This window comes from Rhinoderma darwinii, chromosome 1 (genome assembly GCF_050947455.1).
Source record: "Rhinoderma darwinii isolate aRhiDar2 chromosome 1, aRhiDar2.hap1, whole genome shotgun sequence".
NCBI lineage: Eukaryota > Metazoa > Chordata > Amphibia > Anura > Rhinodermatidae > Rhinoderma > Rhinoderma darwinii.
In genome coordinates this window covers 661,132,648-661,150,383 of record NC_134687.1, presented here as the reverse complement: position 1 = coordinate 661,150,383, position 17,736 = coordinate 661,132,648, and the positions used below count along the sequence as shown (strand labels likewise).

The window sequence follows — 17,736 nt, the reverse complement described above, 5'->3', positions numbered from 1 at the left end:
GTATAAAAGTAGTAAAACATAGAAAAAACTATACAAATTTGATATCGTTGCAATCGTAACAACCCGCTGAATAAAGTTATTGTGTTATTTATACCACACGGTAAAACGGCATAGATTTAGGACGCGAAAAAGAGTGGCGAAATGTCTGATTTTTTTTTCTATTCCCCCCCCCCCCCCCAAGAAAAGTTAATCAAGAAATATGTACCTCAAAATGGTGCTATTAAAAAATACAATTTGTCCAGCAAAAAACAAGACCTTATACTGGTATGTCCACGCAAAAAAAATAAAAATTATTGCTCTTGGAATGCGACGATGGAAAAACGTAAAAAATTGCTTGGTCATTAAGGTCTAAAATAGGCTGGTCATTAAAGGGGTTAAATAAGTACATTCTGTGTGGACTTCATCTTGTGTATTTGGAATCCATTTTGTCTTAAAGGCTCCGTTTTGTGTTTGAAGAGTCATTATATTGAGTGATCTTGACCTATGTTACTGCCATATATGTCCTGCCTTACGATTATGCACTGTCCTCTTTTTGTAATATTTTATGTACATTTTGGTTTTATGGCTGCTATTTAAATGGTATTTACAACTTTTTTGTGTCTTAATAAAGAATGTAGTATTTTATTTTCCGTATTGGATGGATATTCTTTTTTTATAGCATTATGTGATATCAGAGGACATTACAGGGAGGGGTATAAGAGGAGAGGACTACAACTCCCAGCATTTCCAAGCGGTTGTGTGATATCAGAGGACATTACAGGGAGGAGGTAGGAGAGGACTAGAACTCCCAGCATGTACAGGCTGTTATGTGATATTAGAAGACATTACAGGGAGGAGTATGAGAGGACTACAACTCCCAGCATGTCCAGGCTGTTGTTATGATATATTAGAGGACACAACAGGGAGGAGGTATAAGAGGAGAGGACTACAACTCCCAACATGCCCAGGCTTTTATTATTATATATCAGAGGACAGCAGGGAGAAGAGGACTACAACTCCCAGTCATAGGCAAAAATTAAAGCGTAACTAAACGTTCGATCAACTTTGTATTTTCTAGCAGCATGTGTAGTATAAATATATTTTGTAATATACTTTATTAATTCATTTGTAATGAAATGATCACCTCGGAGTTCACTGTCCATGAAAGATACAGACAAATCATAACATCACACACAGTAAGACATGCCCCTAGCAACTGCCAGAATCAGGAAGTGTGAGAAAATAGATATGGACGGTTTCACAAGAAAAAAAAGCTGCAAAAAGGTACTTTGAAGTGAAAAAAAATTGCTAGGAGTAATGTATTCACATAGAGGGACATAATAGCAGTTTAAATATGTTTTAGCTACGCTTAAAACTTTTTACTAATGTATCAATATGGAGAATACTGACGTGTCTAGTAGGAGAACTGAAGCTATACTGAATCTATTGTGTCAGCTAACAGACAGAAAGTTACAGGAAGTTCATCTGTTCAACTAACCTTTGTGTATATGATAAATTAGCCTTAGCCTTACCACATTTTGTTATGTAGACTATTGTTTGATAATTAACTTTACATGACACAATGTGGCCAAGTTAACATTTGCTATTGTATGCTAATTCTTTCGGTTTCCTGGTGCACATGTCACACATACGTCATATTGGCTATATAAACTGCTGTAATTAATGATAATGTTCTGAATAAGAATTCAGAGCTCTGTGTACACACAATAAACCTTCTTAACCTAAAGAAACTGAATGATGTGATTTCATATGGAGATTGAGAAGATTCTATACTGCCATAACATTTGGTGTTTCCGCATGGTTCTTCAGGACGTCCAGATGGGAACAAGGAGTGGTGCTGACCGAGACAGTGGATTCATTCTTGGGCCCAAGCCGGTGAGCACTTATTGCCTGTGACTCCGCTCTGTCAACCGATATACACTGGTTCTGTCATTGAGTCGTCTGAAGGTACAATTTTATTTAATGATTTGATGTCCAATATCCAGGGGAAGATTTTAGTTTATATTATAGATTGTCAAATATGTGTAATATTGTTATGCTGTTTGTTTGCTGTTTGAATGATCGGAAGTATATGGTATAGTCTCTGTGTTTTACAGACTTCTCTACCAGAACGTGGGTCTAAGTTAGAGACACTCTATTTTAAACTTCGTGTGTGAAGTAGCGGGTAACCACTCCTGTCCGCGAATCTGGACAGCACTCTTGGGACTACTGTCGCTGCATAATTTAGTATGTCCGTTAACGTTGGACATTATCTGCATTTGTCTATGAGCTCCAAATTAGTGAATGCTCTCTCAATGGTGGATCTGAGAGAGGCCGGCCGGAGAGAGACCATGACACGCAGCTTCAGTGTTCAAACGATCTCTGCCCTAGGGGGCGGATCCATCTTTATTTATGGGAAAATGAGAGTAGGTGGTAACCTCATACTTGCAAACATAAACATTCTATATATGGTAATATCCCAAAACTCCACATATGGTTATGGTATAATGACAGGAAAGGTGTAGGCTTTGGTTTCAGCCAATCATCTACAATATGATAATGACTGATTCAGCCAATAAGAATTATTTCAATGCATTATAATAATTCTTCACACTCCAAGCCCCAGGTGGCCTGAACCTTGTCCCATGGGAAGGACACACATTTCAGATACACAAGTTAATTTGTCTCTACTTCTTATCTCATTAAGAGAATGGAGACTACAGATAAGTTTAAATTAATTAAACAGAGCGCTTCTTTCAGGGCTGAATCCCCTCCCTCTGGTAAACAATGTCATTGTCTATTCGGCCAAGGCTATTTGTTCTGCTCCTTACAAGAGTAATAAAACATTCAATTCAAGAACACAACATAGAATTGCTTCAAGACATCTGCTGACATTTACTTTTTACTTATTAACCTCAAGATGGCTCCTTCAGGCCAAAAGATAGATTCCAATGATCCAAAATGGATGCCTACCATACAAGATGGAGTCCATGCAAAATGTTATCTTTTAAACATATTCTAATCACTTTCACAAAAGCAATATATGTTCACACATATAAAGATAATTAAAATATTTTTGACACTACTATTGCGCACATGGTCAGGAGTGAGTTATCGAGTTAACAATTGATCAAAGAAAAATAGAAGTATATGTATGACTTGTTTTGTTTATATAAGTTCTGTATCTTTTCTGTTGGGGTTAGAAGCGTTTCCACTATACTTCTGTGTTGTATTGTCTTGTGATGTGGATGTATGGACTGTTCTCTCACTAACAATATAGTGAATGAATGAAGGACCTTTAGAAGGTGTGTGAATGTATGAGGCAAGTGAAGGGTAAGGCTGGATTCACACGAGGTCATTACGTCCGTAATTGACGGACGTATTTCGGCCGCAAGTCCCGGACCGAACACAGTGCAGGGAGCCGGGCTCCTAGCATCATAGTTATGTACGGAGTTATGCTAGGAGTTCCTGCCTCGCTGCCGGACAACTGTCCCGTACTGTAATCATGTTTTCAGTATGGGACAGCTGTCCGGCAGAGATGCAGGGGCTCCTAGCATCGTACATAAGTATGATTGTAGGAGCCCGGCTCCCTGCACTGTGTTCGGTCCGGGACTTGCGGCCGAAATACGTCCGTCAATTATGGACGTAATGACCTTGTGTGAATACAGCCTTACTCCTGAACTGTCTGCATGCTATGAGGGACGGTAAAAGTCTCTGAATCCCATGAAAGGTCTGCTGTCTAATCTAATGCTCCGTGCTACACTCCGTAGCAGGAGTTAGTAGAGAGTGAAGCAGGGAATGTTCATGTACGGAGTAATAGTATTATCCTATGTATCTATAAGAATGTTACTCTATTGTATATGTCTGCCTGCGCTTGAGTTACTAATATTTGCATTCTATAGAAGCAAAATGTGTCGTGTAGTAGTAAGGTTTAGTCCGGTGATATTGCCTCTCTATTAAAGATGGTCTGACGAGGTCCATATTGTGTCCCTGTAGTCTGGGACTTCCGTAGATGATAGTGAAATATGGGGAACCGTTATGGTAAAACCCCACCGCAGGGGACACGGTTTGTGGCATTTTCAGGAGGAAGTCCTATGATCATAATGATCAAGGCACATGTAAGAATTAGAGATGGTTTCGGTCCGAACATCGTGAAAAGTACGGTTCGCAGCGAATCCGAACTTCACCGGGTTCGGCCGAGCCCGTTTTGACCGAACCCGGCTACATTTTGGCGCCTGCCACATGTTAGATCTAAAATGGTGGATTTCAAAATATCACCTGACATCAGGCTACCCCATAATGCCTTGCAAATGGCTCTCCCAGCCAATCGGGAGGCAGCATAGGGGCGGGCTCAAGCCTGCAATAAAAGTCTATGCACGGGGCTCACCGGCCATTTTAGTGACAGGAGCTGTAGGGATAGCATCTCTGTGCAGTAAGGGAAAGCTTTAGGAATCTAAAAGCCAGGAATCCAGCAATCGAAGGGGCTCATCCACTACAGCGGGAGTCTACTCTCAACATCCAAATTGCAATACAAATTCTCCATTTGTCATTCTTCATTTCCATTTGCCAAGCCAGTGTGTGAATAAGCTTTTATAAGGGGTTCATCCCCGTTGCATGGGTTAACAATCCAACTTGCAATCCAGGCAGGCAGCTGTAGTACTACAACACCCAGCATTCCCTGAGTGCACAGTGGCTGATAGAAATTCTCAGTCATTGCCATTTGCCAAGCCAGTGTGTGAATAACCTTTTATAAGGGGCTCATCCCCGTTGCATGGGTTAACATCCAACTTGCAATACAGGCAGCCTTTGTAGTACTACAACGCCCAGCATTCCCTGAGTGCACAGTGGCTGATAGAAATTCTCATTCATTGCCATTTGCCAAGCCAGTGTGTGAATAAGCTTTTAGAAGGGGCTCATCCCTGTTGCATGGGTTAACATCCAACTTGCAATACAGGCAGCCTTTGTAGTACTACAACGCCCAGCATTCCCTGAGTGCACAGTGGCTGATAGAAATTCTCATTCATTGCCATTTGCCAAGCCAGTGTGTGAATAAGCTTTTAGAAGGGGCTCATCCCTGTTGCATGGGTTAACATCCAACTTGCAATACAGGCAGCCTTTGTAGTACTACAACGCCCTGCATTCCCCGACTGACTGGCACCTTATGAGTCACTGATTTTCCGCCAGTCCGAATAACAATTTAAAAGGGCCTCATTTCTGTCTAAGGGTTTAATTGAACGTGCTAATTAAGTACAGCCGGTGCCTTTGGTGCTATTATACAAGTCACAGCATACACTGACTGCCACCTATTCACAGTCAATCATTTTCAGCCAGTCCAAATAATATTTTATAAGGGCCTCATTCCTCTAGTAGGGGAAGGGGTTTTGATTCAACTTGCTGCACTCCAGCAGTGAAATGTCTGGTAAAAAAAAGGTTGTGAAAGGACGGGGTAGAGGAAAAAACACCCATGCCATGTCCTCTTCCAGTCCAAATGTTGGATCTGTTGGTGCCAGACCCAGTACCAGCATTTGTGACACAAGACATGTGCCCAGTTCTACTAGTAGTAGTAGCAGTATCAGCAAGCCAGACTTGTCCATCTCCTCCGGTGGGCGGGTTATTTTAGACAATACGGCCATTGTGGACTGGTTAGCTGGCTCGCGGTCATCTCAGCAGGAAGACTCTGACGATCTGGCTTCACATTCACAACACGTCACGTCACATCACATTCACAACACAGTGACAGAAGTGGCGAGGATGATGAGGAGGGCTATGATGATGATGTTGTTTTAGACAGGACGTGGGAACCAGGTGACGAGGTGATGACGGCGTCAGAGGAGGAGGGTAGTAGTGGCGGCACTTGCAGTGATAAACAGCCAAGCCGAGGTAGGGGCAGAAGTAAATCTGCAAAACGTTGCAGCGGTAGGGTCAGCTCAGGAGCCGGTGACGGCGACACTGCTGCTACCGGTGTAGGCTCCCGAAAAAAGCCTGCCAGACAAGGGGCAAGCTCGGGTGGTTGTGGTGGTGGTGGTGGTGGTGGTGGTGGTGGTGGTGGTGGTGGACGTGGTACTACGTCTTTACGGTACTCTGCCGTGTGGCAATTTTTCTGTACCTTCCCGGAGGACGAAAACATGGCACAGTGCCGTATCTGCAAGCAGAAAGTAAGGCGTGGGCAGGGCAGCAATGTAGGAACTACCGCTCTACGTAAACACATGGAGCGGCATCACAAGGCCATGTGGGACAATCGACATGCCCCACCATCATGTACATCTAAATAAGACCCCTCTGCCGCTGCTGCTGCTGCTCCGAGTCCCTGTCATCTAAGTAGTAGCCAGGCCTTATCCACCATCTCGTTGTCATCATCATCACTGTCATCTAGTGCTCCTCCTACGTCCCGTCAGTTATCCATTACAGAATCGTTGTCCAATAAGCAACAATATATACCCAGTCATCCACTTGTCGTGCGGCTTAATTCACACCTGGCTAAGTTGTTGGTGGTGCAGTCGCTGCCGTACCACCTGGTCGATTCCGCCGGCTTCAAGCAATTGATGGCGTGCGCTCAGCCTAGGTGGCGAATACCTAGCCGCCATTACTTCTCCAAAACAGCTGTCCCTGCCTTGCACAAGCACGTGGAGGAAAAGGTGGGCCAGTCCTTGCAATTATCCGTGTGCAGCAGGGTACATGCCACTGTCGACACGTGGAGCAGCAACTATGGGCAAGGACAGTACATGTCTTTCACGGCCCACTGGGTCAATATTTTGCAGTCCGATGCACCACCGCAGCAATGCCAGGCATTACCACCTCCACGCTTGTATCTTTCTGGTTCAACTCCGGACACCAGGCGCCTACCATCCTCCTCCTCCTCCTACTCCTCCTCCTTGCCCTCCTCAATGGAGGTCTTCCCGTCCCCGACAGGACACAGCGTATCTTCCACTCCTCCTCCCTCCTCTTTTCATAGGTGCAAGGTGAAGCGCCACAACGCTGTCTTACACCTGCTGAGTCTTGGTGAGAAAAGCCACACAGGGCAGGAGCTGCTGCTGTGCATCAGGGAGGAAATCGCACGCTGGCTGTCTCCTCTGAAACTCACACTGGGCAATGTTGTCTCGGATAACGGCAAGAACGTTGTGGCTGCACTGCGTCTAGGTCACCTGACACACGCACCTTGCATGGCACATGTGATCAATCTGGTCATAACACGCTTCTTAAAGTCATATGTTGGTTTGAAGGGTGTGCTGGCCATGTCCAGGAGGGTTTGCGTTCGCTTTAGACGCTCGTATGCATTTAAGCACGCCCTCCTGGACTTGCAGCGTCAAAACAATCTCCCAGAACACAGCCTGATTTGCGACGTTCCAACACGCTAGAATTCCACCCTGCACATGTTGGACCATCTGTACGAACAGTGGAAAGCCGTGAATGATTTCCTGATGCAGCAGACGGGCAGCGTTTGGAGCCAGTCTAATTTCGAGCTCAGGCACTGGCAGCTGGTTAGAGACGCATGTCGCATTTTGAGGCCCTTTGAAGAGGCCACACGATTTGTGAGCCGTGACGCTAGCGGAATGAACGATGTTATGCCGCTGATATTCATTCTGGAGCAAACGCTCACAGCGATGATTCAGCAAAGGATGGAGGAAGGATCACATCTGGCTATGGATGTTGAGGAGGAGGAGGACGATGAGGATGAGGAAACAGGACCTGAAGAGGAGCTGGATTTGGAGATGGAATCACAGGAAGGGATAGGGGACGAGGCAGTGATGATGATGACGAGTCTGACGACGACCTTGATGATGGACAACCATGGCAGTATGGGGCGGAGATGGAACCAACCGGGCCCTCTGAAACGCTGGCCAGGATGGCGAGCTGTATGCTTCGTTACTTGGGCGCTGACTGTCGTATTGTTAGCATGAAGCAAAGAGATGAGTACTGGATAGCCACACTTTTAGACCCTCGGTATAAAGCCAGAATGGGGGAGTTTTTTGCGCCTTCCGAGAGGGGGGCAAAATTGGCTTATTATCGAGAGAAGCTATGCAGCCAGCTTGTCACGGCTTTCAAACGGCAAACACCTGCTGCAAGCATGTCTGACCGGGGGGCCCACTCTCCGCTCCCCATGGTCTCATCGTTCCACCGCCTCTGGCAGAGCTACCTCTGCAATAGGCGGCAGCAGCCAATTCAGTTTGGAAAATATGATGACAACATTTTTACATCCAATACCCCGACCTGACACACATCGTAGTCACCAAAGGGATGTTCACCATCACCAGCACCTAAACAACCAGGTTCACTCGTACCTGGACTGTGCCCTTTCTCCATCAGAAATCCTGATCCCAGACCCCATGAACTTCTGGGTCAGCAGATTGGATCATTGGCAAGAACTGGCCCAGTTTGCCATGGGTGTACTGTCTTGTCCACCCTCCAGTGTAGCGTCAGAGAGGGTATTCAGCGCGGCAGGGGGCTTCGTCACCCCTAAGCGAACAAGATTGTCCGCCAACAGCTTGGAAAATCTCACGTTTCTGAAAATTAATCAAGCGTGGATCGGTGAGGATTTTAAAATCCCTCTACCTGATGCCACTGATTAGATCTGACATTGCTGCTGCTGCTGCTGGTGCCGCCTGCTACTGCCGTCTGCTACTACGGGATTCTGTCCTGTCCACTCTTTTTTTAATGTGCCGCTGTTGGTGCTGCTACTACTTCTACCACCGATCAACCTCCAGTGCCGTATGCTACAAGCAGGCCTGCCCCACCACAGGGCTTTGTCTGTGACTGTCCAGTCTGTTTTAATGTGCTGCTACTACTACTACTACTACCACCACCCGTGCTGTCCGTTGGCTACCTCTACTACCACCAATACACCTCCACTGTCGTCTGCTACAAGCAGGCCTGAGGCCAGCCCCACCACAGGGCTTTGTCCTGTGACTGTCCAGTGTCTTTTAATGTGCTGCTACTACTACTACCACCACCCGTGCTGTCCGTTGGCTACCTCTACTACCACCAATCCACCCCCAGTGCCGTCTGCTACAAGCAGGCCTGCCCCCCCCCCCCCACAGGGCTTTGTCCTGTGACTGTCCAGTCTCTTTTAATGTGCTGCTACTACTATTACCACCACCCTTGCTGTCCGTTGGCTACCTCTACTACCACCAATACACCTCCACTGCCGTCTGCTACAAGCAGGTCTGCCCCACCACAGGGCTTTGTCCTGTGACTGTCCAGTGTCTTTTAATGTGCTGCTACTACAACTACCACCACCCTTGCTGTCCGTTGGCTACCTCTACTACCACCAATACACCTCCACTGCCGTCTGCTACAAGCAGGCCTGCCCCACCACAGGGCTTTGTCCTGTGACTGTCCAGTGTCTTTTAATGTGCTGCTGCTGCTACTACTACTACTACGACCACCCGTGCTGTCCGTTGGCTACCTCTACTACCACCAATCCACTCCCAGTGCTGTCTGCTACAAGCAGGCCTGCCCCACCACAGGGCTTTGTCCTGTGACTGTCCAGTGTCTTTTAATGTGCTGCTACTGCTACTACCACCACCCTTGCTGTCCGTTGGCTACCTCTACTACCACCTATACACCTCCACTGCCGTCTGCTACAAGCAGTCCTGCCCCACCACAGGGCTTTGTCCTGTGACTGTCCAGTGTCTTTTAACGTGCTGCTACTACTACTACTACCACCACCCTTGCTGTCCGTTGGCTACCTCTACTACCACCAATACACCTCCACTGCCGTCTGCTACAAGCAGGCCTGGAGGGCTTGTGAAAAGCCATTGCTTGTTGCTTTTACATCCATGTATGGATGAACCCCGGCAGGCATCTGCCAATAAAAAGGGTACATTTTTGGAGGGCTTGTCAAAAGCCTTTGCTTGTTGCTTTTACATTACATCCATGTATGGATGAACCCCGGCAGGCATCTGCCAATAAAAAGGGTCAATTTTTGGAGGGCTTGTGAAAAGCCATTGCTTGTTGCTTTTACATCCATGTATGGATGAACCCCGGCAGGCATCTGCCACCATAAAGGGTACATTTTTTGAGGGCTTGTCAAAAGCCATTGCTTCTTCTTTTACCACCTTATATGTATGAACCCTGGCAGGCATCTGTCGCCAAAAATGGTTAATTTTTGTACCTTTTTTAACAATGCATTAAGCATACAACATGCACAAGTGCAGTGGTTTCTGTTAGTTATCACCGGGTCCCATCCGTTTTCCTATAGCCATACATGTTGGCGGAACTTTGACACTAACTTTGCCTTAAAGACAGCTCAAAAGTACTTGGATACACTCATGGGTGACCTAAGAGTGTTATACAGGGCTTCTAGGGCTTTTAAACATTGTTATACATGATTTTTAGGGGCTTTCTTGAATTACAGGTTCGGTCAGAACTAGTTCAGTCCGAATCTAACTTTTTCATGAAATTCGGCGAACCAGCCGAACCAAACTTTTCATAAGTTCGCTCATCTCTGGTAAGAATGTATAAAAATAATTAACGAGGGGGCCGTGGCCTGGCTGGTGACCGAGATGGCTGCATGAGTGCTTAGCTCCGAGGCCTGAGAAAATTTACAGCGAAGAATTCTATCTCTAATACCTAAAAAAAAAGTCGTACTTCAGTACGAAGGCGCAGCCATCATGCCTAAGAAGAAGAAGCCTCATTCCAATCCGGAGAGATGCCGACACTGACTTACCTCAGAGACGCCATTCCAGAGAGTTCTCCTCATCTGCTCCAGCGTCGCCATCTACTACAAGCACGAGGTCACAAAGAAAGCAGCTGCACCCTCCGTCTGTCCTCATAACTGAGGTAAGCAAAGATGATCTTCCGGGTTTGGGGGTCCTGGAGTCCTCAGACATATTCGATGGTATTCCTACCTCTGGTATGACACTCACGGACTCCATCATGAAAAATATGTTGAAAGCTTTGAGACGCTCATTACAAACTGACATTGGCCATTTGATTAGCCCTATTCACGCAGCAGTTCAGGAAGTGGATCAGAGGGTTCATGTTGTGGAGTCTAAGATAGGAGATTTTGCACGCTCACACAATGATTTGGTTGATGTTCACTACCAGTTAGATACAGAGGTGCAGTTTCTCCATACCAAAGTGGCAGCTCTGGAGGACAGATCGAGAAGAAACAACATCAAATTTAGGGGTATACCTGAAAGTGTAGCCCCACATGAGCTGGAGCAATTTATACAGACGTTCATGAAGATTATGCTTCCCACGTGCTTACAATCTGATATGCTGTTTGACAGAGCTCATAGAGTTCCTCGCCCTAAGCATTTGGAGGAGTCCGTTCCTAGAGATGTGTTGGCTAGGATACACTTCCAGACAAAAGAAAATTTAATTGCAGCAGCAAGAAAGATGGTGAAACTACCGGAGCCTTATCGGCAGTTATTGCTGTTTACGGATCTATCAGCGGCAACACTGCAACTTCGTCGACAATTTAATCCGGTTACTTCAGTCTTCAGAGAAAACAAGATTGTGTATAAATGGGGATTTCCAATTCGGCTAATTATTTCCAAAAACAACGGGCTTCATATTGTCAGAAATGTGGAAGAAGGCATGGCCTTATTGCGCAACTGGGACTTACAAGTTCTGAATGCATCTTCCTCACAGCAACAACCACCGAGACACGTATCGGATGGATGGCAGTCCGTTAAACCTCAGAGACGGAAGAAGATTTTAGGTTCCTAACCTTGATCTCAGGTGATCCAGTTTGCTATTTCATGCAGACTCGGTACTCAGAGACAATGTTCTCTACACCCGAAGTCTTTTGGTTAGCTATTATGCTATACCTTATTGTTATTATGCTCGTAAGGGCATTAATTGCAAATTCACGTTTACTCATGTTTATTCTGTTTTATTGTCTGTATGTGCTTCCACATGGTATGATACAATGTTCAAATATGATGATGGCGCATTGCTATGCCAATATATATGATGGGTGCACTTTGTCAGTTCGCCTGCACACCTTGATTGTGTTTCAAAAATTATATTTATTTGATTCTCAGGATAAATGCCAGAGGCTATATGTGCAACGTCAACGTTTCGGTCGTAAGACCTTCGTCGGGCACTAGAAAAATATGTACATATAATTATAGCATATCATGAGTTTGGAGAGCTGTCACATAATTCACATCATAACATCACATAATATGTCATATATACACTAGATGTAATATAGAATATATAACTGGGTCAATCTTAACATAGTTATTCTTTACAAAAATAAGGCTATGAAATTGACAAGAAGATTAAAAACAATGGGAGCAAACAGTTGCATATACCCCATTTGTGGCAATAAACTGCTGTTTGGGCCCATGGGAGGCCTCAGAAGGGAAGGAGCGCTGTGTGTTCTTTGGAGTGCAGATTTTGCTGGTTTGGTTTTCGGGTGCCATGTCGCATTTGCAGAGCCCCAGAGGTATCAAAGCAATGGAAACCCACCAGAAGTGACCCCATTTTGGAAACTACACCCCACAAGGAATTCATTTATTGGTGTTGTGACCATTTTGACCCCATAGTTTTTTTCACAGAACTTATTTGAATTGGGCTGGGAATAATATGTAGTTTTGGCTGAAAATTTCTTATTTTCACAAGAAATAAAATACCCCATTCTGTTGCGCAATTTGTCCTGAGTGCAGCAAATCCCCACTTGTGGTGATAAACTGCCGTTTGGGCCCATGGGAGGGCTCAGAACGAAAGGACCACCATTTGGCCTACTGGGGATTTTCTGGTGCGAAGTCTTGTATGCAGAAGCCCCTGAGGTACCAGTACAGTTGAAACCCGCAAGAAGTGACCCCATTTTAAAAACTACACTCTTAAGGCATTCATCTAGAGGTGTAGTGAGCATTTTGACCGGAGACATACACCCCATAAACTGTAATGTGGGTTCTCCTAGGTACGGCAATACCCTCCATGTGGCTGTTATCAGCTGCCTGGGCACACAGCAGGGCCCAGAGGGGAAAGACGAGGGGGGATAAGCTGTTAGCAGTACATCAGGGTAAGTAAAATTGGGGTAAATTATAAACCAAGGTGTAAAGGATCTGCCAGACACAGGTTCTGTGTCGACGCCCGTGGTTAATCAGTCTGCACCTGCATCTAAGTCTGAGAGAGTGACACGATCTTCTACCAGTCAGGCTGGGAGGCTGAGGAGTGGGAGAGCCTATCACAGCCTGGCCAGACGGAGCTAGCTCCCGCCCTCTGTCTATTTATACCTGCATTTCCTGCTCCTCCTTTGCCTGTGATTCTGTCTGTGTCCTGGCTCTGCTGCTGCTGCTTGAACATTTTGTCCTCTGCTTCATTTTGACCCTGGCTTACTGACAATTCTCCTGCTCTGCGTTTTTGTACCTCGTACACTCCTGGTTTGACTCGGCTCGTTCACTACTCTCATTGCTCACGGTGCTGCTGTGGGCATCTGCCCCATTTCCCTAACTTCTGTGTACCCTTGTCTGTTTGTCTGTCGTGCACTTATTGAGCGTAGGGACCGTCGCCCAGTTGTACGCCATCGCCTAGGATGGGCCGTTGCAAGTAGGCAGGGACTGAGTGGTGGGTAGATTAGGGCTCACCTGTCTGTCTCCCTACCCCATCATTATATAATCAAGGCCCATATACCTTTTCTAACCTGGTACCTGACACAACTATGGACCCCCTTGAGACCCTGGCTCAGCAAATGCAGGGCCTCTCTCTACAGGTCCAAGTCCTGGCTCAGAGGGGCAACCAGCATGATGCTACCCTCGTAGTGCTCCCCACCTCACCTCTTGAAACCCACCTCAAGTTGCCTGACCGGTTCTCAGGGGACCGGAAGACTTTTTTCTCCTTTGGGGAGAGTTGTAGGCTCTATTTTCGCTTAAAGCCTCACTCCTCAGGTTCTGAGAGCCAGCGAGTGGGTATAATTATGTCCCGGCTCCAGGACGGGCCCCAAGAATGGACCTTCTCCTTGACTCCTGATGCCCCTGAACTTTCCTCTGTTGATCTTTTCTTTTCTGCTCTCGGGCTCATATATGACGAGACTGATAAGACTGCCTTTGCCGAGAGTCAGCTGGTGATCTTACGTCAGGGTAAGAGACCTGTTGAGGAGTACTGTTCTGACTTTAGGAAGTGGTGTGTAGCTACTCGGTGGAATGACCCTGCCTTAAGGTGCCAGTTTAGATTGGGTCTGTCGAACGCCCTGAAAGACCTGTTAGTTAGCTATCCCTCTTCTGACTCCCTAGATCAGGTTATGGCTTTAGCGGTACGTCTTGACCGACGTCTCAGGGAATGACGACTTGAAAGTTTTCGTGCCTTCTCCTCTGACTCCCCCATGATGGCTCCCGAGGTTCCGTTGCTTCGTTCTTCCACAGAAGACTCGGATGAACCTATGCAACTCAGGGCCTCCGTGTCTCCCCAACAACGAAGAGAGTTCCGCAGGAAGAATGGTCTCTGCTTCTACTGTGGGGATGACAAGCATCAAGTGAACACCTGTCCTAGGCGTAAGAATAAGCAGCCGGAAAACTTCCGCGCCTAAGTGACCATCGGGGAGGTCACTTGGGCGCACAGGTATTTCCCTAAATATGAAACCTAATAAAATCTTGCTTCCTTTTCAGGTCTCTTTTGGTGGTAGGTCTGCTGCCGGCAGTGCCTTCGTGGATTCAGGGTCTTCTGCTAATATCATGTCTGTGGAATTTGCTATGTCTCTAGCTATGCCATTGATTGATTTACCTAAACCTGTCCCGGTAGTGGGTATCGACGCCACTCCTCTTGCTAATGGTTATTTTACGCAGCATACCCCTGTTTTTGAACTCCTTGTTGGCTCCATTCATTTGGAACAGTGCTCTGTACTGGTGATGCAGGGATTATCGTCCGATTTGGTTTTAGGCCTTCCCTGGTTGCAGATGCATAATCCCACGTTTAACTGGAATACTGGGGATCTTACCAAATGGGGTAATGAATGCATGACGTCATGTTTTTCTGTTAATTCTATTTCTCTCCCTGAGGAGGTGAACACTCTACCTGAGTTTGTTCAGGACTTCGCTGATGTTTTTTCTAAAAAGGCCTCCGAAGTGTTACCTCCTCATAGAGAATACGATTGCGCAATCGATTTGGTACCAGGAGCTAAGCTCCCTAAGGGTAGGAATTATAATCTCTCTTGTCCCGAACGTGAAGCCATGAGAGAGTATATCCAGGAATGCCTGGCCAAGGGTTACATTCGCCCCTCTACTTCTCCGGTAGGTGCTGGCTTCTTCTTTGTAGGGAAGAAGGATGATGGTCTTAGGCCGTGCATTGACTACCGAAACTTGAATAAGGTCACTGTAAGGAACCAGTATCCCCTTCCTTTGATTCCTGATCTCTTCAATTAGGTTCACGGGGCCCAATGGTTCTCTAAGTTTGATCTACGGGGGGCTTATAACCTTATCCGCATCAAAGAGGGGGATGAGTGTAAGACTGCGTTTAACAAGCCAGAAGGTCATTTCGAATACCTCATCATGCCCTTTGGGTTGTGTAATGCTCCCGCGGTCTTCCAGAATTTCATAAATGAGATTTTAAGAGACTACCTGGGGGTATTTCTTGTAGTGTACCTTGATGATATACTTGTGTTTTCCAAGGACTGGTCCTCCCATATTGAGCATGTCAGGAAGGTGCTCCAGGCCCTTCGGGAAAACAAACTGTTTGCTAAAACCGAAAAAATGTGTATTTGGGGTGCAGGAGATACCATTTTTGGGTCAAATCCTCACTCCTCATGAATTCTGCATGGACCCCGCCAAGGTGCAGGCTGTGGCTGAATGGTCCAACCTGCCTCCCTGAAGGCGTTACAGTGCTTCCTGGGGTTCGCTAATTATTACAGGAGATTTATTGCTAACTTCTCGGTCATTGCTAAGCCTCTTACGGATCTTACTCGCAAAGGTACTGATCTCCTCCACTGGCCTCCAGAGGCGGTCCAGGTTTTTGAGGTCCTTAAGAAGTGCTTTATCTCGGCCCCAGTGCTGATTCAGCCTAACCAAATGGAGCAATTCATCATGGAGGTTGACGCCTCCGAGGTGGGAGTGGGTGCTGTCTTGTACCCAGGGTACCAGGTCCCTCACCCATCTCCGTCCCTGTGCCTACTTCTCCAGGAAGTTCTCGCCCACTGAGAGTAACTATGATATTGGCAACAGCGAACTCTTAGCCATTAAATGGGCATTTGAAGAGTGGCACCACTTCCTGGGCACCAGGTAACGGTCCTTACCGACCACAAAAATCTGGTTTTCCTAGAATCTACCCGGAGGCTAAACCCGAGACAAGCTCGTTGGGCGTTATTTTTTACTAGATTCAACATTTTGGTCACCTATAGGGCTGGGTCTAAAGATATTAAGGCTGATGCACTGTCGCGTAGCTTCATGGCCAGCCCTCCTTCGGAGGAAGATCCTGCTTGTGTTTTGCCTCCAGGTATAATCATTTCCTCTGTTGATTCTGACTTAGTCTCCGAAATTGCGGCTGATCAAGGTTCAGCTCCCGGGAACCTTCCTGAGAACAAGCTGTTTGTTCCCCTGCAATTCCGGCTAAGGGTACTCAGGGAAAATCATGACTCTGCACTATCTGGCCATCCTGGCATCCTGGGTACCAAGCATCTCATTGCCAGAAACTATTGGTGGCCTGGGTTGCTTAAAGATGTTAAGGCCTACGTCGCCGCTTGTGAAATTTGTGCTAGGTCCAAGTCTCCCAGGTCCCAACCAGCGGGCTTACTATGTTCTTTGCCCATTCCCCAGAGACCTTGGACCCATATGTCCATGGATTTTATCACCGATTTGCCTCCATCTCAAGGCAAGTCGGTGGTGTGGGTTGTAGTAGACCGCTTCAGTAAGATGTGCCACTTTGTGCCCCTCAAGAAACTACCCAATGCTAAGACATTAGCTACCTTGTTTGTAAAACACATCCTGCGTCTCCATGGGGTTCCTGTCAATATTGTTTCTGACAGAGGGGTACAATTTGTTTCATTGTTTTGGAGAGCCTTCTGTAAAAGGTTGGGGATTGATCTGTCCTTCTCCTCGGCTTTCCATCCTGAAACTAATGGCCAAACTGAGAGGACTAATCAGTCTCTAGAACAATATTTAAGGTGTTTTATCTCTGACTGTCAACATGATTGGGTCTCATTCACTCCCCTCGCCGAATTTTCCCTTAACAACTAGGTCAGTAACTCGTCAGGGGTCTCCCCCTTTTTCTGTAATTTTGGGTTTAATCCACGGTTCTCCTCCGTTTCACCTGGTAGTTCCAACAATCCCGAGGTAGAGGTCGTTCATCGGGAACTGTGCACAGTCTGGGCCCAGGTTCAGAAGAACCTAGAGGCGTCCCAGAGCATACAAAAGACTCAGGCAGATAGAAGACGTTCTGCTAACCCCTTGTTTGTGGTCGGGGATCTGGTGTGGCTATCTTCAAAAAATTTGCGCCTTAAAGTCCCGTCCAAGAAGTTTGCTCCCCGGTTTATAGGGCCGTACAAGGTCATTGAAGTCCTTAACCCTGTCTCCTTCCGACTGGAGTTGCCCCCGTCTTTTCGAGTACACGACGTGTTTCATGCCTCCGTCCTTAAACGCTGCTCCCCGTCCTTGGCTCCCTCGAGGAAACCTCCGGTCCCTGTTCTCACCCCTGAGGGGGTAGAATTCGAGGTGGCCAAGATTGTGGACAGCAGGATGGTCCAAGGCTCCCTCCAGTACCTGGTCCATTAGAGAGGATACGGGCCTGAGGAGAGGATTTGGGTACCCGCCCGGGATGTTCACGCTGGGGTATTGCTCAGGAGGTTCCACCTTCGTTTCCCCAATAAACCAGGTC

General features: G+C 46.7%; 1 protein-coding gene across 1 annotated transcript in view; it reads left to right on the top strand.

Annotated features, from left to right (window-relative positions):
• The window catches only part of LOC142708287 (uncharacterized), a 235,374-nt gene that overhangs the window by 27,821 nt on the left and 189,817 nt on the right, over nt 1-17,736 (top strand). The window contains exon 5 of the mRNA XM_075848357.1: nt 16,241-16,253. Coding sequence (XP_075704472.1) covers nt 16,241-16,253 — 13 coding nt within the window. The remainder of the gene's footprint in view (nt 1-16,240; nt 16,254-17,736) is intronic.